Source organism: Psittacula echo (genome assembly GCF_963264785.1).
Source record: "Psittacula echo genome assembly, chromosome: 3".
NCBI classification, from domain to species: Eukaryota; Metazoa; Chordata; class Aves; order Psittaciformes; family Psittacidae; genus Psittacula; species Psittacula echo.
Window position 1 is genome coordinate 64,354,409 of NC_137736.1, and position 25,139 is coordinate 64,379,547.

A 25,139-nucleotide genomic window follows, 5' to 3' on the forward strand; every position below is an offset into this window, starting at 1 on the left:
TACAGAGGTCTCTAAATGTTTGTCACTGTCTTGCTGGCACCATAGTTGTGTAATTACCAGAGACTTCAGCTTCTTCCTTTTCAGACCTGAGGGCCTTGTTAAGCTCTGCATATCCCTGGTGCTTGTTTTCAGTCCCTGCAGAGATCTTTATCTGCATTCAGTATGGTGGGTAAAGGCACACCCAGGAACACCAGTGGTTTTAGCAGCAGCATAGTCTCCGTGGCTTTCTAATTTTACATGTGAAAATGCAAAGTAAATTTCAGTTTGATCGATTGGTTTTCCTTTACTGGAAAGGAACAATTTACTTGTATAATTAAAAAAACCAAACCAACCCAACCAAAAAATAATCCTGAAATCTCAGAGGGTTGTACCATATGTGACATTATATGTACTTTTAAGCACTTGTAACAGTGCTTTTATATTTTCAATACAAGAAGTGGGTTCTATACTTACTGAGGCTTGAAATTGAGAAGGATTAAAATTCTTCCTCTTCACTTGCTTCCCAGGCAACAGTGACATTCAGTGAAAAGACAGCTATTAAAAATGGAGGGGGGAGAAAAAGAGACTGTACTGTAGCAGTTTTTAAATTGCTGCCGTCTTGCGATCAAAACTTACAGCCAACAAAAACCGGAATGTGATGCCCACCCATGTTATGTACAGGCATGTTTGGGTAACTGGCTCTTGCAACTGTTGTGTTGGGTTTTGCATTAAGGAGCTAATGGGAAAAGAAAGGATGCTTGTTCTGGAAAGATCTCTCAAAGTTTTTCTTTCCATTGTTCAGCCTGTTTCAGCATCAGCTGCACACATTTTGGGTGAAGTTTGCAGAGAAAAACAGGAAGCAGCCATACCTCTGGTCAGGCTTTTCTTACACTATGGCAGAATTGTGCCTTTCATAAGTGCCATTGCAAATGCTGAAGTGAAGAGAACTCAGTAAGTACCAAAACCCAAGATGCTATCGTACCTACTTTATGTTGGCTAGTGTTAGAATGCTCCACTCTAGAATTACGTGTAATTTCAAAAGAAAATGTTAAAGTTGTTCCTGTTTCTCCCAGCTGAGTGGCAGAACTCTTTATAAATTATTTCACTGCTCTGACAATCTGGTATGTTTGATTTTTAGGAGGAATTCCCATCATGTTTTGCAAAATCTACTTGCAAGACTATTGTAAGATCTGAGAGCAGGGGGTTTCACTCTTCTCAGTTGTAATTATATTTGATAATAGCTGTGAAATACTACATTACCTTCAGCTGTTCACATGAAATAATTTCAGTTTCATAGTGTGCTAATAAATCATCTAGTGCTGAGTAAAAGTGTTGAATTTGTGAAAAAAGAGACAAGATTCTTCCTAATCATGAATATTTAAGGCAAGCTGTGTGTGTCTAATCTCCAATTGGAAGGCTGAGGAACAAAGATGGGATTGGATCTGGCAATAGATAGAAGAAACCAAGTTTTTTTTTCTGGTCACTTCTTGTGAGTACGTTGTTTGGCTTAGTGTTGGACTGACAGTTCAGTAGTGTAAGATCTAGATTGTTTAGGACCAGCCAGGTCCTAAAGAACATTTCTTGCTACAAGCTTTGTGCCTATGTAGTCGTGTTCCTGGCTGATGATAGAAGAGACTATAACAGAGTCAAGGGGAATGACAGATGTTAACTCTAAAGTAACAGCTTCCTCTGCACAAAATAAAATCTTTGTGTGGGCTGACTTTTTTTTCCAGAGTGTCTGAGGATTAAAGAGTTTTCCTTCCTTAGGTAGGTGTATTTTTTCTGTGCTGCAGGTTGCTTGAAATAGCTTGATTGCTGCAGTATGAGGGAATCTGCTGCTCCCTAGTCAGTCATGTTGCTGTGATAAAACAGCAAAGATGGTGTTTGGTTTCAGGGCTTTCTGGCATTTATAACAGGCACTGAGCTTACATTTTTATGAAACAAAATGATGAATCCAGCAAAGTCATTCATCCTGTTATTCACTGCTTATAAATGGGCACAACTGTTTACAAGAAAGCAGATAACTTCATATCCAAGTTTGATCTGCTGTCAGTAGGCACAGGATTTGATCATATAAGTTGTAGATGAGATTGTTGATGCTGCATAATGTAAATTGCTATACAAGGAATTGCAGGTACAAAATGAATATGAAATTGCTTGCATTGTGAAAATGTAAGTAATTCTAAAATAAAAAATAAATACACATGATAGTGCAGATAGTACAGGATGAATTCTGTGCAAGTGACTTTTCAGAAAAAACAGAGCCTGCATGGCAAGCTTAGCTCTCAGGGCAGAATTGGGATCTGCACTGTGTTTAATAGTGTTATCACAGAACAGTGCTGTAAGTCACTTAGAAGAGATGGCCATGTCATTGGAGCCAGTGTTTTCTTCTCCCTTTCCAGTTTACAAGGATTTATTTTGTAGGGGAAAGTAGTAGGTCATGTGTAATGTCCAGTGTTGTGGAGACTAAAATCACTGCCTCCTTCCCTTACTCAAATTAATGCTGTTCTGTAGCACATGAAAACAAAGAGTGTTTGCCTTCATTTATACTGTAAACACCTTTGATCCGAGCCTGTGTGTTGCTGTTTGTTTAAATGGCGCGCTGAGCACTCAGCACTGATACAAAGAATGAAATCTATAGTCCCTCTGGACTTTACCATGACTACTGCTTTTCTGTTGTAACCTGGAAGTGCACTAAATGCTACATGACTTCATTTGACGGCGGGCTGGTGTCAAAGGGAATATTTGGTTGTGCATTCAAACTCAGATTTCTGTCACTTTTCACCGCTTTTCAGTTCCATATGTTAGCAGCTTATTACAAAGAGACTAAATTACAGAAAATTGTTCTCTTCCAGAGATCCAAACACCATTTTCAGAGGAAACTCATTAACTTCTAAGTGCATTGATGAGACAATGAAACTGGCAGGGATGCATTATCTGCAAGTTACACTGAAGCCAATTATAGATGAGGTAAGAGCAGTTTAGACTGTTTATTTGATAAAATGTCACTGTAAAAGGTCCTCAGGGAGCAGATGCTTTTTATTCCTTTCCGTTTTAGGTGACTTTGTGGAAACAATGCCTAAGAGCCTGTTTGTACGTTAAAATCCTGTGTGTTTAGCCACAGCTGAGTCACACAATTCAGAAACAGTTGGGTTGTATTAAAGGAAAAGGAAAGCTTTCATTTATTTAATTAGTCTGTCCTATAAAATCTAACATTTATCGTTTCTGAGAAAATATTAAAGTAATAACTTAGATGAATAAAGAGTATCTACAGCAGAACGCTGCTGGGAAGCTATAAGTAATACGTTTCAGCCAGTGGGTATAAAGGAATAAAATTATTCCTAGATAACTGTGTATGTGATGCATGTATGGTAACAATGGTTTATTATCTATCCAGTCCAGAATTGTCGGTGTGAGTATTTTAGTGCCGTAATTGGACAGTACTTTCAGACTACAGGCTTCCTTTAAATGATCTGACAGTTTCTTCAGCTGTTGTTTTAATGTTTCATCAGAAAATGTCAAGTTGTTAAAGAATATAGATGCACTTTCAAAATTGCCTGTTTTGGGAAAATTTGACTTACTGAACAGCCTTGCATGAGAGAGTCTACAGAAAAATTCTTCACTTTAGTTGAAGGAAAGGGAAGAACAAATTAATGCTACTTTTTTTGGGGAAAAAAATTAATATCGCATGTAATTTACCTTCAGTGCTTTGTCAAAACAACAAAAATACATAAACAAAAATTTATGAAGTTGCCTTTGGCCTTTTACCTCAAAAAACCCTAACAGATTATGCTTTTTACAAAACTTTTTCTACTTGAAGGTAAACTAATATGTTGAATGTCACTGTATTGTTTTTTCTAGATCTGTCAGGTCCATAAACCTTGTGAAATTGATCCTGTGAAATTAAAGGATGGTGAAAACCTGGAAAACAACAGGGTATGCATTAGATTTTGAAGATATAATCTCTGTTTGCACTACCAAGTTTAACTGAGTCCCTCGGATGTTTGATGTTGCAAATAATTTTGTCATTCATTAGAATATACTGAAGGTTTTCTCAACACCACAGACTGTTGTAATTATTTTTACAACAGCTTTACATTATGCTATAAATACAGTATCTGTAGAATGTTAATCACTTCTTCCCTGCCCTTGAGGATAACTTACCCTGTGGTTCCACTGCTGACATAGAGAATGATGCTATGAGAAGGAGCAATATGCCATACAGCTATGTCACTTGATATGGAATAATATTTTTACTCTTGTACTTGAATATGTGCACTTAACAAAGACGGTATCATTGAGTGTGAGGTTGTTTTGAAGTGGGAATCTTTTAACAATGCCATTATGAATAAACCCAGGAATAATACAGCTTTCCATAGCAGAAAGTGATACTAATATTGTCATAATCATTGCCTTTTTCAGGAAAATCTGAGGCAATATGTTGATCGCATTTTTACTGTAATTACAAAATCTGGTGTAAGCTGCCCTACAGTGATGTGCGATATTTTCTTTTCACTGAGAGAATCAGCTGCCAAACGGTTTCAAGGTGAGTTTCTATATATTGTTTTATTTTACATCACTGATAGCTTTTCAATGTAGGTGTAGTCTAACAGTGTGCACGACCCATGGTGGACTTAATAACTGAGCAGCAGCTTATCAAAAATACCATTTGGACTATGTATTAATGTGGAATGAATAATCAAGGAAAAAACAGCAAAGAACATGACTTTATATGAGTTTTCCTTAAATATCTTTCCAAGGAAAACGGCATTTAAAAAGAGCATTATGATGGTATGTATGTTTCAATATTTGCAAAGTATGCTTAGTTTTCAATTGTTCAGGTTTTTATCGTGGCTCATTCTGCAGGCTCCATGCAGCTGAATTATTTTCTGTTCATATGCCAATCTGTAATAAAGGCCAATCTGTAAGTTATTTGACCTATTGCAAGCTCATTGCTGTAGGAGGCCATGTGCTGCAAAGGTTTTCTGGCTGTCAATAGAGTATTCTTTCTGCTCTATCTTAGTTGTTTTGGCTCTGCAAGAATGAGAGGACAATATAGAACTGGAATTGAGCATAACGACCAACCTATGAAACAGGTTACAATAAGGAAGTTTTAAGAGAGAGTAATCCAAGTTCATCTTTCAAACAAACACTTCATACTAGAGAAGCTTAAGCAGAAAGCCATTGACTGCACTGTGTGCTGCCTATTTTATGTAAAATGTATTTTCTTAACTACCAACTGGGATAGATACATTAAGAATCTCTACAGCACTTGTGCTCAGGGCTCTAACTAGATTACCTAGAGGTGGCCTCTGTGCTGATCCTTTCATAAAGTAAGTAAATTATTCATCATACTTCAGTTGTATTGATGGAATAGTGGATATTTATGTGAAATTCCCTGTGCGATGGAAAAGTGAATGGTGTTCTCCTCATAGCTTGTGTCGGGAACTCGCTTCTTTTTAAAAGCCTGTCATTGACAATTCCTTGGTTTATGCTAGCCGATCTCTGGCTCCAAATCTTCCATCAGTTCATCCTGTAATTCCGAATACATACACTTCCAGCACATGCTTGAGTTAGCTTTCTGAAGGGATTCTGATAATTTCAGGAGTTTTTTAAGGAAGGATTATTGAAATGCTGAGTAGAGGTCTTTTTTTAATAGGTGACCTAGATGTAAGGTACACAGCTGTCAGCAGCTTTATTTTCCTGAGATTCTTTGCTCCTGCCATTCTTTCTCCAAACCTCTTTCAGCTTACACCACACCATCCAGTAAGTACCATATCAATTTTTTTTAGCTATGTATATGGTTCTGTCACCATTGTCTGTCTATCAAGATTCTTACTTCAGTTCTTCTAATAGCTTTTAGGAGAAGTACCTTTGTTAGTTTAAAGATCTGCTGTGTCTGTCTTGGATCTGAAGCATATGTTGAATGACTGAGTATGTGAAGAACTTGGGAGTATGGGAAGAACAGTGAAATTTAAAGACAAAGACAGTCTCATCTGCTGTGGAAAAGATGGTCACTGGTTCTTTTTTGCTGCATTACATTAATGCTGGGTTGTCAGCAATGTTGGAAATGTTTTGGATGTTAAGCAGCTCATTCAAGACTTCTGGTTCTTACTGGGGGTGGGAAAGACCTGGACTGTCTTCAAGATAGAAATGTCTATTTTTGTATTGCAAGTGATAGTCTTTAGTTCTCTGAAGAATCATAGGGTAGCTATGAAGCATGATGGCTTAAGAGTCCAAAGCCTTTTAAAAAAGCAACTTTTTTTCTCTGGTATTTTATTGCATCTTTTCTAATTTTGTGTTACTTTTCTTAAAATGAAGTAAGAAAGAAGAAATGTAGTTTGCCTTTCTCTATTCCATGTTTTAAATAGATAATCTGTATAATATCCCTTTCCTAGGATCCTCAGACTTCTCGAACTTTGACTCTTATCTCTAAAACCATTCAAACGCTTGGCAGCCTATCAAAATCTAAATCTGTAAGTATGTCATTTTCATTTAAAGGCTTAATTTAGGAAAATGATTTCCTTTTTTTTTTTTTTAATCTTTTATCACTTACTGTAATTAAGCCTTTAAAATGCTTGAGTTGCACTAGGCTTATACAAAACTGGTTTATGTTTGCTTTGATTATAAGCCTCATGCTCACAGGAAAACTAAATCTTTCTTAATCTGAACTAGATTTCAGTAAAGTAAAATTGTGTGACCAACCTAGAAGTCTGTTTCAGGGCTTTTCATTCCTTCCTTCTGGAAGAAAGGTAGTGATCAGGAGAACCCGTGAAGTTCTCTACTTGCTGCAGGTGTACATGATAGCAGCTCAACAGGGCTTTACAGATTGTTTCAGCATTTTAAAGCTCAACTGAGAAGAACTCACCAGTAAGGGGAAGGGCTGTGCTTCTCTTTTTGTACCAGTTTAGTTTTCTGAGAGTCAGTGGTGAGATTAGATCTAGATGCCCATGCTCTGGATAGCTGTTTGAAATAAACCTTGTAGGCCTAAGGCACCACACTGCTGTATCTGGTGGTAATTTGGGGTTGCTGGTGGTCTTGTTAGAGTTCACACAGGCAACTGTAGGTAAATTTGTATCTTACTTATGAATCCTTTGAGACAATAGAATTCTTTCTCTCACACTTTGCCATCTTCTTTTAGGACCAACATTGAAAGCTGAATCAGAAGTTCTAAGCTTTTGAAGAATGCATTGTTAACTGTAGTTACTGCACATTTGAAATGCATTCTGCTACCTTTTTGAAATAAAAATTTGGTACTATTGAACGTGTGTTGTACAACGTGAAAGTAGCCCTTTGATTATTTTACCTCTGGCCAGAAAAAAACCTCTTATCTGCAGTGGCTTGTCTCATGGTCTACTGCTGTTAACAGTAATATTTTCTGTATAAACTCTATTATGATGTGCATGGTTTTGGCTTTATATTTCAGGCCAATTTCAAGGAATCCTACATGGCTACTTTTTATGACTATTTTAATGAGCAGAAATATGCAGATGCAGTAAAAAATGTAAGTATTGCATGTGGATGTTCTGAAAATCCTGCTGTGTTGTTGAAGCTGATGCTCAGAATCCTATAATGTAATGCAACCTGTTTGTAAACCAGGAAGCATGTGCTGGAAGAAGCAGACTGATTAATATTCAAGAAACTTTTATTAAATTATGTGAATGTCAGTAGTAGAATCTCTTTGGATCTGTTTCTACTTAATAATTATGTTGGATTAACAAGCTGCTTCTTAGAGCTTGGGACGTGTGTGCTTCTTAAGATGCTGCAGATCTGTGATGAAATTGCTTAGTACAAAAGGAATTGAAAGAAATGTATAACAAAGGAGAAGCACAAGAAGTGTTCGTCATCTGCAGTCGTTCTGCTTAAGCACATTTGTGCTATTTTTAGTTTACAACCAAGGAAACCTCCCAAATTCCTCAAGCTTCTGCCATTACCTTCTGTTTAACTACTTTTGCAATATTTTCTTGTAGCTGTGTGCTGTAGATTTTAATTTGTGTAGTGCAGTCCTGTCATTTTTATATCTGCTTTTTGTTCACCTTTTAGTTTCTAGATTTAATTTCGTCTTCGGGAAGAAGAGATCACAAGAGCATAGAGCAGCCAATATTGCTTAAAGAAGGGTAAGCATGTGTCTGCAACAAAACCCTCTACTTGTGTGCTTGCTACTATTCTAAGGCAGCTCTCCTTTTTTTCCACCACTCCTATTCCATCTATGTGTTCAGAGAAGAATGCAGGAAGATTCATGTGTTGCTATTTCTACTCTCTGTGGTTGCTGTAGCTGATTTGAACATCTTTTTCATTTGATGTAAACATCTTAAATTAAGTATGCTTTGAAATAAGCAGAAGAAAAAGAAGCCTGTAGAACTTAATTAGCACATTTAAGGCAAAATAAACTTAAATCAGCATTTTGTTAAAATCGAGTTGATTTATCTTTTTTTCCTGAGCACCAGTGAACAAAAGCTGCAGAATTCCACTATGAAGGCAGATACTGAATACCTTAGTGAGGGCTAATCCTGCAAACAGAATATGCTTTTGCTGCCCTATAAGATCCATATGCTAATCATTATCATGGCAATTATGAGGAAAAATTATGATGCATTTGGAACAGTTTCTCCTTTTAGTACCTTTTCTTTTTTTGGAAGCATGTTCCATGCGCCGTATTAGTTTTAGATACCAGTGGCTGACTTGTGTTGTGTTACAAAACTGTGTTCTTAAGATCATCTAAGTGCACAGTGAAAACAGCTTCTTTGAGCTGGGAGGAAGAAAGTAAAAAACATAAATTCTTCCTGTCAGAGCTCAGTAAGCTGAACTGCTGCTTGAAAGTAAGCTTTCATGGTAGCCCTAAGTCATGCAAAAAATAGGGTTTTGGTGAAAACATGACTACCTCTTCCAGTTAATCTCTACAGTTCACTTCATCTGTCCCTAGAAGCAAGTTTGTCTATTTTAATTCTGTACATTTATCATTCTTTTGGTTTTGAAAATTAATGTATAGTTTGTGACATTTTCCCTCTAACTCTAAAACATTCTATTTTTTTTTTCTGCCTGTCTTTCTTTTGCTCCTGTCTGATTTTTTTTCTGTCTTTTCTTGCTCGGCCTGTGGCTGCTGTTGTAAGGACTCTAAAACTAACAGTAAAGAAAGTTGATGGTAATAGTTCATGCAGGTAAGATGGTAGGAGCAGTTGGTGCTTTGCTGTAGCTACTGGCTGACAGCATGTCCTTCCTTCGCAGCAATAGACTTGTCTCACTTTGGGGAGGAAGTACTGTCTTTAACAATCCTGAAATGTCTGTGTAAACCCAGCAGAGAGCATTTTGTTTTCTATTTCTTGATGTTGAACAACATTGGTTTTGTTTTGGGTTTTTTTTCCCCCTTTGTTAAAACAAAAACCTGATGAAAATAAAGTACTTTTATCTGTAGGCAGAGGCTTCAAGAAGCACTGAGATTTGCTTAATATTCAGTGTATAGATCCCAATGAACTCCATGGAAATGATTAAGAAGTGGCCATACGAAAGGAATGTGAAAACAAGGCACTTCTAAGTAGCATTCATGTAAATTGTTCTCAAAGTTTAGGAGTGGCCTTCAGCTGTCTGTTTTTCTTGACATCTTGTGTTATTGTCATGTTATATCATGGGGAGTGAGTGGGAATTTTCACAGCCTTTGATCTGATTCTTTTCCACATTTATTGGCTGGTTAGTGGGGTTTCTGGTTGGCTTTGCAATGTTTTTGTTTGCTTTTGGTTTTTTAATCTATCTTTGCTTCTGTTAGAGTATCTAGATGGAAAGCTATAGTGTATGTACTTTTGAGTGAACGTACAGTATCAAAGATTAGTCACTGGCACTTGGGTTTGCTGGCATTCATCATGCCATTGCTGCTTAACACCTCTCTGCCTGGCTCTTTCCAAAAGAAAGGAAATTAAAAGGAGAACTAGCCCTGCCATTCTTGTAGCTGAAAGAGACGTCTTGTAGCTGAAAGGGACGTGTTGATGCTTCCAAACAAAGCTAAGGCAGATCCAAACTCAAGTCTACCATAAACATGAGCAGAAACAGGATCTCTAACCACCCACCCACTGAAATGGGTTTAACCTTAGACTTTTTTCCCCCCTATGCTTCTGTTTGCTCTGATTTATCACATGTTCTGTGAATGTTAGAAACAAAGAATTGACTCATAACTTCTTTGACTTAGAATGGTTGTCATCTATCTGTGGGAAATAGAAGTATGTTCTCCTCTTGGCTATGTCAGCTATGAAGAAATTAATTAGGAATGTGCTTCTAGCTCTGCAATATGGAGTTTCCATGTTTCAAAGAAGAAGCTGTGTAGGAGTTTGCAGTTTTAAGTCACCTTTTAAGTGTTGGCATGGGAAGAAAAAGAAACTAACTTAAGAGCATGTTTTTCAGCCCAAGGATATCTGCTTTTCTCTGGAAATTTGCCTTAACCTTGAAATATGAAGCCTACCACCAGTGGGCCTGGTGGTGACCTGAATCACATGGTTTTATTAAATATTTCTTGGGTAATCCAAGAATAGGGACTGAGACAGTAACTGTCTGACCATTTTAAGAATGAGAGGTGTGTAACTATAGCTGATTTAAAAAAAGAATCTATTGCTCTATATGATCCTTGTCAGCTTTTGTCCAGACAACTTGGAATGGGCAGCAGACATCAGCCCAGCTGGTTACAAAACAGTTAAAGTCTGAAGGAACTTGGGTTTATCTTTGAGCTTTAGACAGACCTGGGGCTCAGTTGGGTACGATGCAGTTTTTGACTGGAGATACCAGAAGTGAGAAATAGTATTAGCTCTTCCAAGCATTTTAGTTCTGCTATTGAAAATCTTCAACCAAATCATTTGCTGGTCTCTCTGTGTGCTCTTTGTGCTGTATATTGTCTTCCTACTTGATAAAAACTACTCTGTAGTAAGTAGTTTTTACTCGCTCCATTATACAATTCTGTATTTGGCACAATAGTTAATGTAGTGTGTAGAGGAGCTGTTATCAGCTCTTTATTGCATATGCATACACATTTTTTTTTTAACCAGAAATGATGTGAAGCAGTATGAAATTGCTAGGCTTTCCAAAGTCACTTTGAAGCTTTTGGACCGATTTGGTGGTTAGGAAGGTGGTGGATATCTCACAGTTTCTTGTAAGCTAATTCAAGTTTGAAATTAATTAAAGCTGGCAATTCACTAAATGAATGCCCCTCCTCTGCCAAAAAAGGAGGGCTAGGTCATTAAAGCTTTCAGCCATCAGATGGTTTTGTATGTTACTGAAAATGCGTTTCCAACTGTAGCATCAATGTGCAATTGCAAATGGAGGTGTGGAACATCCCGAGTTTGTTTCTAGAGCTTCAGAGTGACTAAGGCATGTAAGGGTACAGTCCCTGTGCTCCAGAGGCTTGACACCTACCTTTTAATTATTAAACATACTCTAAATCTTTTAGGCTTTTTCACAGCTTTAAAAAAATAAAATTAAAAAAGCTTGTAGAGTTAACAGGTCAAGCTTAGCAGAGCAGTACTAACCATGTTCTGTCCTTTTTTTGCGGTAGTAGGAAACAATTTAACTGGATTTAGCTGAGGAAAGTATACAAACTGCAGTTCAACTAAGTAGAGCCCCTGTGTAGCCTACAAGTCAAGCTACAGATCTTGCCTGTTACTAAATTTGGGAAAAGGACAGGCTTAACTAACAGCTGCACTAAACCTATCCAAATTGGACTTCCCTTTACTGGTCAATACAAGGCCTCAATAATTAGAAAGCACTGTGTGTACCCTCCTAAAGCTTCGCAAGTGCCATCATGTATGTGTATGTATATATGCATGTAGGTCTAAATCTATATACGTAAATATTTTATATGCATATATTTATATGCATGTATATATAAAATCCAGTGTATTGTAACAACCGTTGTCCTGTTTACTAGGTTCATGATCAAGAGAGCACAAGGAAGAAAACGATTTGGCATGAAAAACTTCAAGAAAAGATGGTTTCGCCTCACAAACCATGAGTTTACGTACCAGAAAAGCAAAGGTAACAAAGGTTTGCCAGTCTTTTTTTGATACATTAAAGCACAGATTACTCGTAAGGATTGTGTCAGAACAGAAGACTGAGATCTAGATCTGTAACAGTAGAAGGCACAGTGTAGGCAAGTCTATCAGCCTGTATGTTCTTGCCCTTCTTTAGTATGCCGTACTGACTGTTAAAATGCTTCTTGGGTAGCACAGTATCCTATAAATTAGCAGAAAATGTTATAATATTTGTTTAATATCAGTTGTCAACATCATCTGTAGGTTTCATGGTTACCTAGCAGATCGTCCAAGGAAACAAAACTCAGGATACACATACCTTATGCTGGGATTTGGGTATTGAACATTCTCAGATGCATCTCTGCTTGTTTTTTTAGCACTGGCACAGCTCGCTGCAGCAGGGAGAGATTTGCCTGCAAGCTTTGAACTTGGAAAAATGTGTTCACTTAATGTTGCCTAATATTAAGGATTTTGCTTTTCATGAATTGCCTGTTCAGTAGTACACAACGAATACCACTTCCTTCCATCATATAAATACATAGGGAGTGAGGAAGATAAGGAAACATGTTCAGATCATGCCAGTCATTATTTCACACTCAACTTTGAGATCTTACATCACCACCATCAAGCTAGTTCTGTTGAGCTGACAGGAATGATTTCTTTCATTGTCACCCTCTCAGGAAATGCACTGTGTCCTTCTGCAGTAGTGAGTTTCTACGAGATTTGCTAGCATAAAGTAGTGCAGCTGGAAACAGAAATGGACTTAAGATAATGCTTAAGGACCGTGCTAGTAAGTCCCGGCTGAATGAGTTTTTTTTCTTGTGCAGTCAAAATGATCTTGAAAGGAACTGAATTAGCCCTTACAATAGGGGCAGAGGCTGAAGCTGAGTTGTGAATCAGTTGCTCAGTATCTCTGTGTGTCTGATCTGCAGGTGATCACCCTCTGTGTAGCATTCCAATTGAAAACATTCTGGCAGTGGAAAGACTGGAGGAGGAATCCTTTAAAATGAAAAATGTAAGTAGGTCATCTTCATTAATGTACTTGTTAGGCTGGTCTAGATCCACCAGCTGAATCGCCTTTTTCCCTTTGTAACCTGGATTGGGTTTCTATCAGAAGATGTACAACCACAGCTGCTTGTTCTGTATATAGTAGCAGGAGTTTCCAAAAGTACAACCCATTCAGATTCTTAACAGCCCAGTCAGCAATCCTTGGATTTCATGATCTGCAGCACACTCAGTACTGACCACTGCTGATCAGCTGTCTGGGCTCTGTAATGTCAGACACAGGTAAGATGATCGAGTCCCTGCCCTTTCTGTCAGACCTCTCTGTTGGAAAGGAACTGCCTGCTTATAATTGTGAAGGATCACATCCTTTCAGTGCATATGTATTTGGATTAGGTCATGTGCCAAAGCAACATCTGTGCTGTGCTAGTATGGCTTAGCATTTCAATTGCTGCATTAGGGAATAAAATAAAGCTGTATTTCTCTTACATGGAACACTACTACCAACTTCTGTATGTGAGATATGCCATTCATTGTGTAAGAACAGTTCTTGGACATGATCAGTTTAGGTGATGTTGGGAGTCTTTTTTGTACTTTTCTGCCTGTAAAGCTGAGCACAGTCCTTAAAAGGTTTTATTTAAAAATAAGCAGAAAAATAACTCAGTGTTTTCCAGTTCTAAATATGCATCTACTACAGACTTCTTTATATACGTAAATGGGTGTGAGTTTTACCTTTTCTTCCTTCAAGTCTTTCCTGCCATCTTCACTGCTTGTGGACGCCATGCGCGGCAGTGGTCAAACCTGCCCTGGATATTAGATTCCTCAGACAGCACTAAGTGCCTGTAACAAAGTGCTTGACTGTTCTCCCTGTCTCAGGTATTATTTTGATAGCACATATCTCTCTGTTAAAAGATGGAATAAGTTTCAGTTCACTTGCTTCTAGAGCACATCTTCCTTGTACTGTAGCTGGCTCTGGTGTTTATAACCCTTGTTAATTACATAGGAAAAGTAAGCAAGCTGAAAAATAGTTCTCAAGCTATCAGAAAGCAGCTGTAACGTACAATGAACTGCTGCTAACTGTACTCTGCAAAATAACTTGATTGAACTAAAAGTAGCCACATTGTTAAGATAAAATTTACTGTGTGGGGGGAGGAGGCTGAGCTGTAATTCTGATCAACTCCTCAGTGACAGCAGCCTTTGACTTATGCTGAGTCTACTGGGCTAGAATGCATCCAAAATATCCCTTTATTGTGAAGATTTATTATTCCTTTAGCATCCCATTGTTGTTAAAATCAGAAATGGTGTGCTATTTTGCTTGCTTAAATTCACTATTACCTGGGAAATGAGGGTGACTACATCCATTCTGGAAAATAAGATTCAGAGTCTTCCCATAAGCAGTAGAAAATACCATTATCACCTTCCCATGCTAATATATTCCCGTGTATCTTGCCATATATAAATAGACTACTGCAGCAAGAAGAGAATTCTTAAAACACCATGGCAGATGTATTTGCAATGGATATTCCCTCATAAGTGCTAAGTGTGATTAAAGATTCACATTTTCTATAAATACTCCCTATGTATCTGTGCTCTGAATTGCACCAAGTTTGTCTTATTCCTGGTAAATCTGCCTGTCTGGCAGTATGGCCAGTAGCCTTCATCTTTCTTAAGCACTGTTTGGGGGGGGGAAGGTGGTGTGGCTTTAAGTACTGTTCAGGTCTTCTCTGCTGTTTGAGAAGCAACTGGTAGGTTTGTTACTGTAGAGGTCTTGCAACCACTTGAAATTCTTGGCTTAGTTGTGGGCTTCTCACTAACGGTTGCCATATGTTAGTTCACTTAGGTTGGTATCCCCTTACACAAAGCCATACTCCTTAAATATGTTCCTTTGTTGTAATGCAGAAGGCTCCATTGACACCAGCAGGACATTAAAATTCTTTTCCCTAGTTGTGTTAATGGAGGGTTGAGCTGCATGCTCCAGTCTTCCTCATTCCTTCCCTCCTTCTCTGTTCTCCAGACTCAAATTGACAGTTATGTCCTAAAAAGCTTTATTAAAATGGCCGTCTTTGGTGTGTATTTTGGTAGTTCTGGGCTGATCACGCTAGCAGCTCCTACTCCGCTGTTGTGTGTTGTGCCTTACTAATTATTGTCTGACATTCATGGGGATACTAAATCCAGGGGAATGACTGTTGCAGCTTTCCTTTTCCTGTTAGAAGAGATGTAATTAAACTGTTCATTCGCAAATTAGCAAGTATATTTGCAAGCTACTCTGAATGATGTGCACCTAAAGGAGTCACAAGGGAAGAAGAGATTGCGGCTGGTGCCAGTCTGCAACATTCCCCTGACCAGCTGAATTCAGGCCGATGTTTCAGGTCTTTGTAATACACAAAAGTGAATTTCAATTTTGGTGGGGTTTTCCTTTTTTTTTTTTTTTTTTTTTTTGGTGTGGGGTTTGGGGAAGGGAGGGTTGTGCCTCTGTTTTTAAAGTGACACAGGGAAACCTGCCATTTGGAAAATAATATTCCACGCAGTATAAGCACTGTAATGTCAATGATTTGAATAACTGAATGAAGAGCAGGGGGGATTTAGGAATACCTGAGGGAGAAGAAAACTCATTAAAATTAAGTATTTGAAGAAAGTAGATGAAATAACGATGTTTGGCGCTTGCTTTTCCAAACTTTGCAGTTAAGATCAGTAACTTGAAGTTAGTTATCTTCAGTGCACGATCAGTTTAATGAAGCAGTAAGACTTTACATCAGAAACTTGTGTCTTCAACAGGAGGAAAATAAATGCGATTGTGCCATTTTAGGTCTCAAGCTGTTCTGAATAGGCAGGATAGATTGTAGTTCAGATTTTCAGTGCCCAAACCATCATACAGAATTAATGTGTAACTATTTGAACAACCCAGTGGTGATTAAAGAGAAACTGTGTTGCTGTCATTTGCTAATTGTAGCTATAATTGGTGCAGAAGCATGGAAGTTATTGAAAGGAAAGAGTCACGCTGAAATAGGTGTTAAAAACCTAGAGATATGGCAGCATTAAAGCAATGGATCCAAACTTTCGTTTTCCTCTTTTCTGCCCTCTGCTGACTAGCATTTCCTTTCGGCCCTGCTCTGAGTTCCTCTGTCAGCCTTCCAAAACTTGGAGCTGCAGCATAACTGAAATTGCATCCCTGGGGCTGACAACAAATCTTGTTGAAGCCCAACCAGCAAGTTGATATTAGCTGTTTATAAATCATCTCCTACAGGAACAGTATCTTATTCCTTGTACAAGGTGAAAGGTCTTGTTGTTTTAAGGTCACATTTGCTGCTTGATTTTGTGTTGAAATGTATTTATTGATGCATTCTTTTAGCATGCTGGTTTTTGCCTTTAATGAATCATCAGTCTGAGCCAGCTTTTAGGTTCACCATCAAATTCTGCTGGTTTATTCTGTGGCTTATTTCCTTATTTGAAGATGTTCCAGGTGATCCAGCCTGAAAGAAGAGTCCTATATATCCAAGCAAATAATTGTGTAGAGGCCAAGGACTGGATTGATATCCTCACCAAAGTGAGCCAATGCAACAAGAAGCGACTCACAGTCTACCATCCGTCTGCCTATCTGAATGGCCACTGGCTTTGCTGTAAAGCTACTGCAGACAATACTCCTGGCTGCACACCTTGCACAGGGTAAGAATTGGCAACATACTGTTGGTTTAGATACTGCCAGGGGTATGTGTGTCTCTGCAGCGTGACTTGCAGGTATGCAGTTACCAAGAAGATCTGCCAAGTGTGGTGTTTTCAAAGGCAATGTTTATTCTGTCAGCATCTGCATATCTTGGTCAAAATGTTGAATTTTTTAGAGTTCAGGGCATTGATAGGAGTTGACTGTAGGCTGAAATACTTCTGTTCTGATCATCTGTCATTAAAAATTCCTGGAACAGACAATCATCTACTTTTAGATTTAATTCTAAACTGATCTTTTCCTAAGGGGACCACTCATGCCCTCTGCTAAGTGAAGAGGTACTGTCTGGTTTGTAGGAAACAATTTTCATCTAAAATGACAGAAGCAAGAAGTCTATGGTTAGTTTCAGATTGTAAGACCTGGACATTTGGGAGTTCAGTGCTTTGGCTCCTCCATCTGGTTATAGCAGACTAATTCACCAAAATGTCTGGATACTGGTACAGTCTCTTTAAATCAGAGTGAAAGCATGCTGGTAAATCTAGGCATAAAGAAGTTTGAACTTGTCTGCCTTTTCTTTTGGGGAAAATGGGAAGTTTTGAGCTTTATTGCACACAATCTGTTGCCTTTCATGAGTACTCACTTTTATGTTCATTCTTGTTAAGTGCTTTTCTTACCGTAATAAAGTGTTTAGCATTTAACTTCTGCCTTTCTTCCTGATGCTGTACAGAGGCCTGCCAGCAAATATACAACTGGATATAGACGGAGATAGAGAAACTGAGCGCATCTACTCTCTTTTCAACTTGTACATGCCAAAATTGGAGAAAATGCAAGGTGAGGATGAAAGATCATTGCATCTCCAATACACTTATCAAGGCAAATATAAAATTGGCTGTTCTAGCTAGACCAACCTTCTGAATCACATCCTAGAACACAGTGGCCATTATTTGATTTGTTTTCCCTTCTGCTGTCTTGAGGCAGTTGTGTGAACTATTTTTGGTGCAGTGTGCAGTCCCATAGTCTGTACAAAGTTCTTTGTATAGTAGTTGTTTGAAATAAGGTTTTAACCACGCATCCTAAAACAGTGCAGGCACGGAGCATTGTGTGGATGCTCTGAATTAACAAATCGGAGTGTGCACTAAATCAGAAGTTTACTAATCCTGAAAAGAAGCACCAGCAAAGTTGAATTTTCCATGAAGTATGGTTTTGTATTACCATAAGTCATGTGCACATTGCCTGATTCACATCCCAAGATCTGAATACGCATGGTTTCTTCAAGAAGGCTCTTTTGGAATTACCAGCAAAAGATGATCCATGGGTGTCTGTGAAACGTGGAAAACTGAAGTTTTGGCTGGGAAACCCTCAGGAGCTGAGGGGAGCAGAGATTTGACGTGAAGTCTAAAAGAAAGAAGAGACAGCAGAGGAAGTTAGTACTAGTAGACATGCCAAAAAAAGTATCCGGTGTACATGATGCCAGACTTGAAATACCAATTTAGCACAGGGAGCGGCAGGGAAGCCTTCACTGTGGCACTGATCTTTAGATAGGACTTTATTTTATAATATGAGATAAGCCAGTGGTGTCAAACACACGGGTTGGAAAGCGCTTTAATCCATTCCTGGCTGCCATGCAGTTGCAAACTTAAGATCCCCACCACTTCCGAGCTGTCTGAACAAATGCCCAGCTTTCCCCTGTTCCGAATCCTCCCTGCCAGAGCCAGCATTGAGTTTCAGTGTCCGGGAAAAGGACACAGGTCTGGCACAGACAGTGCAGCAAGGGAAGGTAACTTGAAAGCTGAGACTGAGCCAGTAGTAAAGCTGGAAAGCTGTGGAAAAATAGACGCAAAGTAAAATATTCTCTCTCCTCTTCTAATACTGTCAGCTACAATGCAGAAGTAGATCACATAATGAATGTGTTGCAAATGTTCACATGTAATCAGTGTCCACATCTCATAGCCAGGAAGGCTCCCTGGTAGGATAAGAAGGTAGTATGAGTTGCTCCTTCTTAGGATATGTCCTGAAGCAGGCAGCCAGGCAGTAGTCATGACATACTTTGATTATTCTTATTGTATGAATCTTTGAGGGGTGATGTAGCAAAACATCTTGTGTGACTACTTCAGCCTGTGATTGTTTTGAATTCAGTCTGATGCACAGTGCTGTATGTGCTGCTCAGGGATGCAGCCTGTCCTTCTGACAAGTGAATGCTTGACCTTGTGCAGGCCAAGCCAGCAGCACGGTGACAGAGTTAGGGCTGTGGCAGAGTTCTCGAAGTGTGTGCGTGAGGTTCTACTAGTGGTAATTGAGATGAAAGCATTGCCTGTTCAGCAAAGGATCAAGCCAGGTCCTTGCTTCCCTTGCCTTATGAGACAAGGAGGAGGAAATGGGCATGGGACAGACTTTGTGCCTACCAGCAGCGCAGCAAAGGACAGCGAACTGCTCCTTCTGCTGTTGCTGTCAGACACAGTTCTATGCTTGTCATGCAGAAGCAAACCAAGGAAATGAATGAACCCCAGACTGAGTATTTTCAGTTTGCTTGTCTCGGTTTTTTTTCTCTTGTCTATTTGATACCTATTCCTGTACTTTCTTGTTTTTCCAGAGGCCTGTGGCAGCAAATCTGTGTATGATGGACCTGAAGAGGAAGAATATTCTACATTCATCATTGACGACCCTAAGGAGACGTATAAAACACTAAAGCTGATTATTGAAGGTGTTGGAACTTTAGAGCAGGAGCATGCTCAGTATAAGAGAGATAAATTTAAGAAGACAAAATATGGAAGCCAGTAAGTATACTGGGGTGTCCAAACAGGAGAACGGTCCTGGGAAAATGGTATTTCCCTTGCTTATGTTCTGGCCTTCACCATATTCATGTTCAAAAAATATCCTTCAAACACATACAAAGTAGGATTGTGACTTAGCATCGCTATCACAATATTTTAAAGGCCTGTAAGGAATTTTTGAATGTCGTTTTAACATTTTGATGTCCTGACAGAGAATTATATATATAATACTTTCTCCTTTTTTTCTAATTTTTTAGAGAACATCCCATTGGTGACAAGAGCTTCCAGACATACATCAGGCAGCAGTCGGAGATCTCGGCACATTCCATATGAAGTGCAAAGGAAATCACAGGACAGTGCTGAAGGTTTGATCAGCGAAGCTAAACAGCAGAACAAAAGGGAAGCCACACATGTAGCAAAATGTATGGATAAGTGTCAAGCTTACAAACTTTGAGACTTGCTAAACGTATTCTCTTTTCAAGAAACTGTTATAATAGTTGCTATGCACTTTATTCATCTGGTTATTGACAGATGATAAAACTCTGCCTTCTAGGCAGTTGTTGTCATGTGTATTTTTAAATTTGCTTTGGTTTCTTGGAATCTAGTGATCAGTTCAATGATCAAGGTGTGTGGACTTCATCTGGACAACTTCCAAGCAATTCCTTATGTTTCGGAAACCAAGCATGCTGCTAATAGTGCAGCATTTTCTAGAATGGTTGTTTGTTACTGTTTTTTGTTCCTGGTTAATGTATATTATGCCACATCCCTGTGTGCTTTCTTAGGAAAAGCTTAGTAACAGTTTACTTTTAATGCCTGCATTTAGAAAAGCAGCAGAGACAAAAACCCTCTGTTGTAATCTCTTGCGTTGTAGCTTGTATTCTGAGCAGGCCAAGGAGTAGGCCTTTTTCTTTTATAGCGGCATAATTTTTGCTAAATATGCACAATTTTTAATAGAAATTCAGATCTGAATGGTACTCTTGATATTTCTGAGATACAAAGTCATTTCTCCAGACATGTTCAGCAGACTTCTGTTTTGAAGATGCAATCTCAGCGGTATAATAAAACTGACTCTCATAAATAATGAGTAAGAAAGAAATGAACTTATGTCAAAGCTACATGTCTCTCTTACGCAGTCCAGTGAATGGGAATCTTTGAAAGTCTGCCAACTGAAAGGCAAGGTAAGCTGATTTTGATGACCTTTTGCCACCACAGCGAGAAGGACAAATAAATAGAATACGAGTCTGGCAGCTGAGACACACTGAGTCCCAGCACGAAAGCCTTCAAGATGGGTTTCTCTGAGAGAATGTTTAAGCGCTGGAGTCCATGCTATCCTAGTACCACTTGCTTTTCTGGAAAATAGGTTTCTACTTTTCCAAAAACATTTTTAAGTACTTTTTTAAAGAGACTTGTTAAAGGATATTTAGTATATTAACACACGTTATGGTAACTTGTTAATATTCTGAGTGTAGTGAAAATGGGATGAGCTGCGTATCTCACTAATACCAACAAAAGTCATTAAGGAGGGGAATAAAGATCTGCTAAATGTAAGATACATATTTATGTATGCTGTTTAGTTGTACACCGTAACTTTCCTCTGTATAAGGGTCTGATTTACAAACATCTAGCTTTGATGGCACAGAAGCCTTGCATGATGGACTTTAAGCTTCTGTAGGGAAGAAGCTAGTGTTGGTTTTAAGCTGAATTGGAACAAAAAGCATTGAACTATCAGTTTAATGTGAAGATATCTGTGTCTTTGCTTAAAGTGTTACAGAATTAATTCTCAACTGTGTCCTCATTGCATCTGACATGATTTAAGATGGCTGAAGTACTTTGAATGCCTCTGTTTGTTAGTGATGCTCTTAGGAATGAGGTTTTCTTTTTGTTTGAGTATATAGTATACCACCTCCTAGTAGATGATAAATGATCTTTTATTCGTCTTCACCCAGCAGACTGGGGAAAGGGAAGAAATGAAGCATTGCAGAGATGCATTTTGGACTCCAAGCTTTTAGCTGCCATGAACTGCAATTTTTAACATGTATTTGTAACTTAATATTGTTTATAAAATACTAATGACCTGTAATGTGTGTTCTACTTGCCAATTAAAGAAATGTTTTATTTCTGAAAACTGTGTTCACATTTGGAGTCTGTTTAGGTTCGCAGTGGCCACTGGTGTTGGCACATCATCTGCTGTTCAGAGTTGGACAGAGATGGAGATCCTTGTGAGCAGCTGTTGCTGCTGCCTGGTAGGGGTGATACCGTGTTGAAAGGACAAGAGGAAAGAGCTGAGAGGACAGCACTATGCATGTATATCAGCTCATGAACCTATGGAATCATCACCCTTTTGAATACGACCTGTTTGGTGGCAAAACCTGGAGCATGCTGAGCTCTGTTGGTCTTCTGGAGCTTACCAGTCCTCTCTGGATGCTCATGTGGATTAAGCTTTGGCTCTGAAACACTGTGTGACAAGCTGCACTCCCTGGTTCTGTCAGGGAGTGTTTGCAAGAAGGCTAGGCAACAGCCCTTCCAGGATAGAAAGCTGTTGACAGGCTCATTCAGTGTATGTTAGACTAGCTTGTGTTAAAGGTAACCCACACTGCTGTATCAGGTGTCCCTGTGACCAGAACGCAGGCGTGCATTTCTGAGAAGTTTCTGGAGGAGAGCTTCTGGAGGCACACTCTAGCTGATTGGCAGCAGTGGTTTAGCAGGTAGACCACAGCCAGGAAAGGAAACCAAACTGACAGTGGAAGACATCACCAGTGTCATGGTGAAGGTGAACTTGACCACAATAATGCAAGTGTGAATTTTTGCTGAGGAACTGTAAACCTTGTTTCAAAAACAAGGCTTTAACTGACACAGAAGTACTGTAACACCATTCCCAGGTCTGTCTGTTTTCCACTCAGTCTCATCCAGTGTATACAATCATTTTGTTTCCCTGCTAGTGTGTCTTAGCTTAAGTCAGTAGGAAATCTCTGAAAGCTGCTTTTCTTATGGCATAGCTTAATTAACAGGGTTGGTGAGGGGGTTGCATTAAGACTGGGCTTCCAATACTTACTTAGCCTCTGCCTGTCTGTCTGCAGCATATGTTTCTGATGTTATATTCAGATATACTCAGCAAATCCAGCCCACAACACAGATGACTTGCTAGGGACGCTTGAGACAGCATCTCATATCTGGAATGAAGAAAATGACATTAAAAATAAGAAGGCACAGCCATAAGTAAGCATGTCAGGTGGGTTTTCTTTCCTTTTCTCCTCTGTCCCAGCCTGGAAGGCAAAAAAAAAGAAGATTTTGGACAAAATTTAGAAACTGGGCTGTTCTTTCCTGGGACTCCTGATGCCAAAGGTGATCCTCATGTCTGTTTCCTCCCTTGCTGAAACTGCGCGCTAGGGCAGGGGTGACCTGGCAGCAGTACCGAAGTGACCCCAGTCTGTGTCCATTCTAGTTTGAAGGAGGTGGTGTCTCTGGCCAGGCAAATATCTTTGTGCATTTCAGAAGTAAAGAGTTCAGAGTGGGAGATTCGGCAGTGAAACTGCACACCCAAGGAGGTGAGATTCCTCGTTAACAGCTTCCTAAGGCAGTGGAAGGGGGTTTAGTTGACAGATGAAATCTTGTCACTTGTGTATTTTATAGGTGGATGCAGTAGAGATGGAAAGCAGCTGCTGCAGTGCTGACAAGTCACTATTAGGGCCTTCTCGTGCTGTGGATGTTGTGTCTGAAGCTGTGCTGGGATGCAATCAGTTGGCAGCAGGAGTGACAAGCCTTGCATGTGCCAGTGATATCTCAAAGCTCTGTTGGCACCAGTAGGTAGCACTTGGTTCTTCAGCCAGTAAAATTTTAATAAGGTCTGTGTATGGATGAGAGGGTTGAAGAACATGGTTCTTGTCTGGAAATGTTTGCATGTAAAAATGACCAAATGGGAAAAAAAAGCATGATATGCCATGGGCATGGCAGGCAGTTAAGGCAAGTAACACCCAGAACCTACCCACATCCTTAAGAGGCTCAAGGAGACAGCGACTGCTATGTGAGAAGCCATGAGGAACCAGTGAGCACTTACGTCTACATAAGAAGCTGATTTGGGGGCTAAGGCAGCTGGCTGTGTGACACAGCTGTTTGAGGCCCTTGAAAGTTGATGTGCTTCCTGTCTCCATCCCTTCTCTGTGGTACTCCATGCTGTTCCAAGGAGGTTATTTCAGCTTGTAATCCTGTAAAGCATGCTTACGTAGGGTTGTGTGAAAAGCTGGCCTGGATGGATAGCAGGAGAATGTGTGAACCCTGTCAGCCTCCATCATTAGATCCAGGAGATGGATGCTGCAGGAGGACTATGGCATAGGGCAGTCCCAAGGCTGGGACTGATGCTGGGTGGTGCTTGAAGATAAAGAACAGCATCTCCCCACAAGCTACCTCTACTCAATACAGCCAGAAACAAGGGCTAACAGGCTGATTGGAGAGGCCATTTCTTTCTGGCTTTGATATACTGTCATTAAAGAGTAAATAAATTTTTCCAAAGCTGAAGTGGGTACCAAGGAAAAGACAAGGTTTTAAGACAGAAATGCTATGTTCTTTGTGTGTAAGCTTCTGGGTCTGAGCTATGCAGGAAAAGACTGGAAGGAGACATCACGGAGCAAATAATTGTTCTAAGTTCCTAAAATAACCTAAAATAAAACAGGATCCTAGGAGATTCATCCTGACGATAGAAACCAACCCTCCTGACTTCTGAGCAAATCATGCATGCCTTTCTATTTCAGTTCCCATCTTTCATCTCCTGCTCCATCTGAGCCGCTCTGATTTACTCCAAAATGTTCAAATCATTAAGTATATCATGTTTGTGCAGAGCTATTACTGTTCACCCCAAAGTTGCCTGGTGTTAGGAGGATTGCTTCTCAAGTTAATGTGGGTGTGTCGATTAAAGCAAAGGCTCACCAGCAGCCTAAATGGACTAAACGTAAAGAATGTTTCAATGATAAAGAGGGAAATGGGCTTTTTACTAGTTTAAAACTGTTCCTATGCTGAATCTTACCAAAATCATACCCCAGATGGGCACAGTTAGGGTTAACGTTGAAGGAAACGTCTCCCCGCAAGTGTGGGGCCTGTATGGTGTCTGACTAATTTTACTAAATTCACTCAACATCTTTAACCTCTGTTGCAGTTGCAGTGTTCTGCCCTATAGCTGTCAAAAGGAAATATGTCTTTATTTACTTGAGTGCACAACTGCCTGGATATGGACTCTAATGTGAAAACAAGTCTTAATAGAAGAGACAGTGATGCACAGGGTTGTGATCAGGTACCAGAGGTATGAATAAATAAATGTATTTGATTAAGAAAGGCATTTTGGATAAGTGTAGTCATTATATTTTGGAGGGAGGGAAGCTAAAACTGTAGACATCATGTTTGTGTAGAGAAACCTGCTGACAGCAATAAAGGAATTGAATTTTATGAATCACAGGGGAAGAAAAAGGGAAATTCTTTGTGAAAAGGGCAACTGCACAAAAAAGGCCACCCTGAGGCACCTTGATTTGTTTTCTTTAGCAAGTTTTAATGTGTTCCAGCTCAGCTATAATTCCTACTTCTCATCCTTTCCAGAAGCCACCCTCTGGCAGCCATGATATCCTATGCCTGGGATGGCAATGACAGGAGAGGCTCACAGCTGAGAAAAGCAACCTTAAAAATAGACAGGCTCATCTGTGATGTCTGGAGATGCAAATGCTTCGCCTCCTGCTGAGCCAC

At 39.4% G+C, this 25,139-nt stretch overlaps 1 protein-coding gene across 3 annotated transcripts in view; it reads left to right on the forward strand.

Moving 5' to 3' along the window:
* RASA3 (RAS p21 protein activator 3) overlaps positions 1-21,487 on the forward strand; it is a 129,547-nt gene extending 108,060 nt beyond the window's left edge. For 2 of the 3 annotated variants that reach the window (XM_080612411.1, XM_080612413.1), the window contains exons 11-24: positions 782-930; positions 2,835-2,949; positions 3,841-3,915; positions 4,402-4,525; positions 5,639-5,745; positions 6,378-6,455; positions 7,406-7,483; positions 8,023-8,096; positions 11,882-11,997; positions 12,917-12,999; positions 16,438-16,649; positions 17,372-17,475; positions 19,235-19,418; positions 19,673-21,487. In XM_080612411.1, the coding sequence (XP_080468537.1) occupies positions 782-930; positions 2,835-2,949; positions 3,841-3,915; positions 4,402-4,525; positions 5,639-5,745; positions 6,378-6,455; positions 7,406-7,483; positions 8,023-8,096; positions 11,882-11,997; positions 12,917-12,999; positions 16,438-16,649; positions 17,372-17,475; positions 19,235-19,418; positions 19,673-19,748 (1,575 nt within the window). In that variant the 3' untranslated portion in view covers positions 19,749-21,487. The remainder of the gene's footprint in view (positions 1-781; positions 931-2,834; positions 2,950-3,840; positions 3,916-4,401; positions 4,526-5,638; positions 5,746-6,377; positions 6,456-7,405; positions 7,484-8,022; positions 8,097-11,881; positions 11,998-12,916; positions 13,000-16,437; positions 16,650-17,371; positions 17,476-19,234; positions 19,419-19,672) is intronic. The other variant, XM_080612412.1, reaches the window with a different exon arrangement.
* The last annotated feature ends 3,652 nt before the right edge of the window (positions 21,488-25,139 follow it).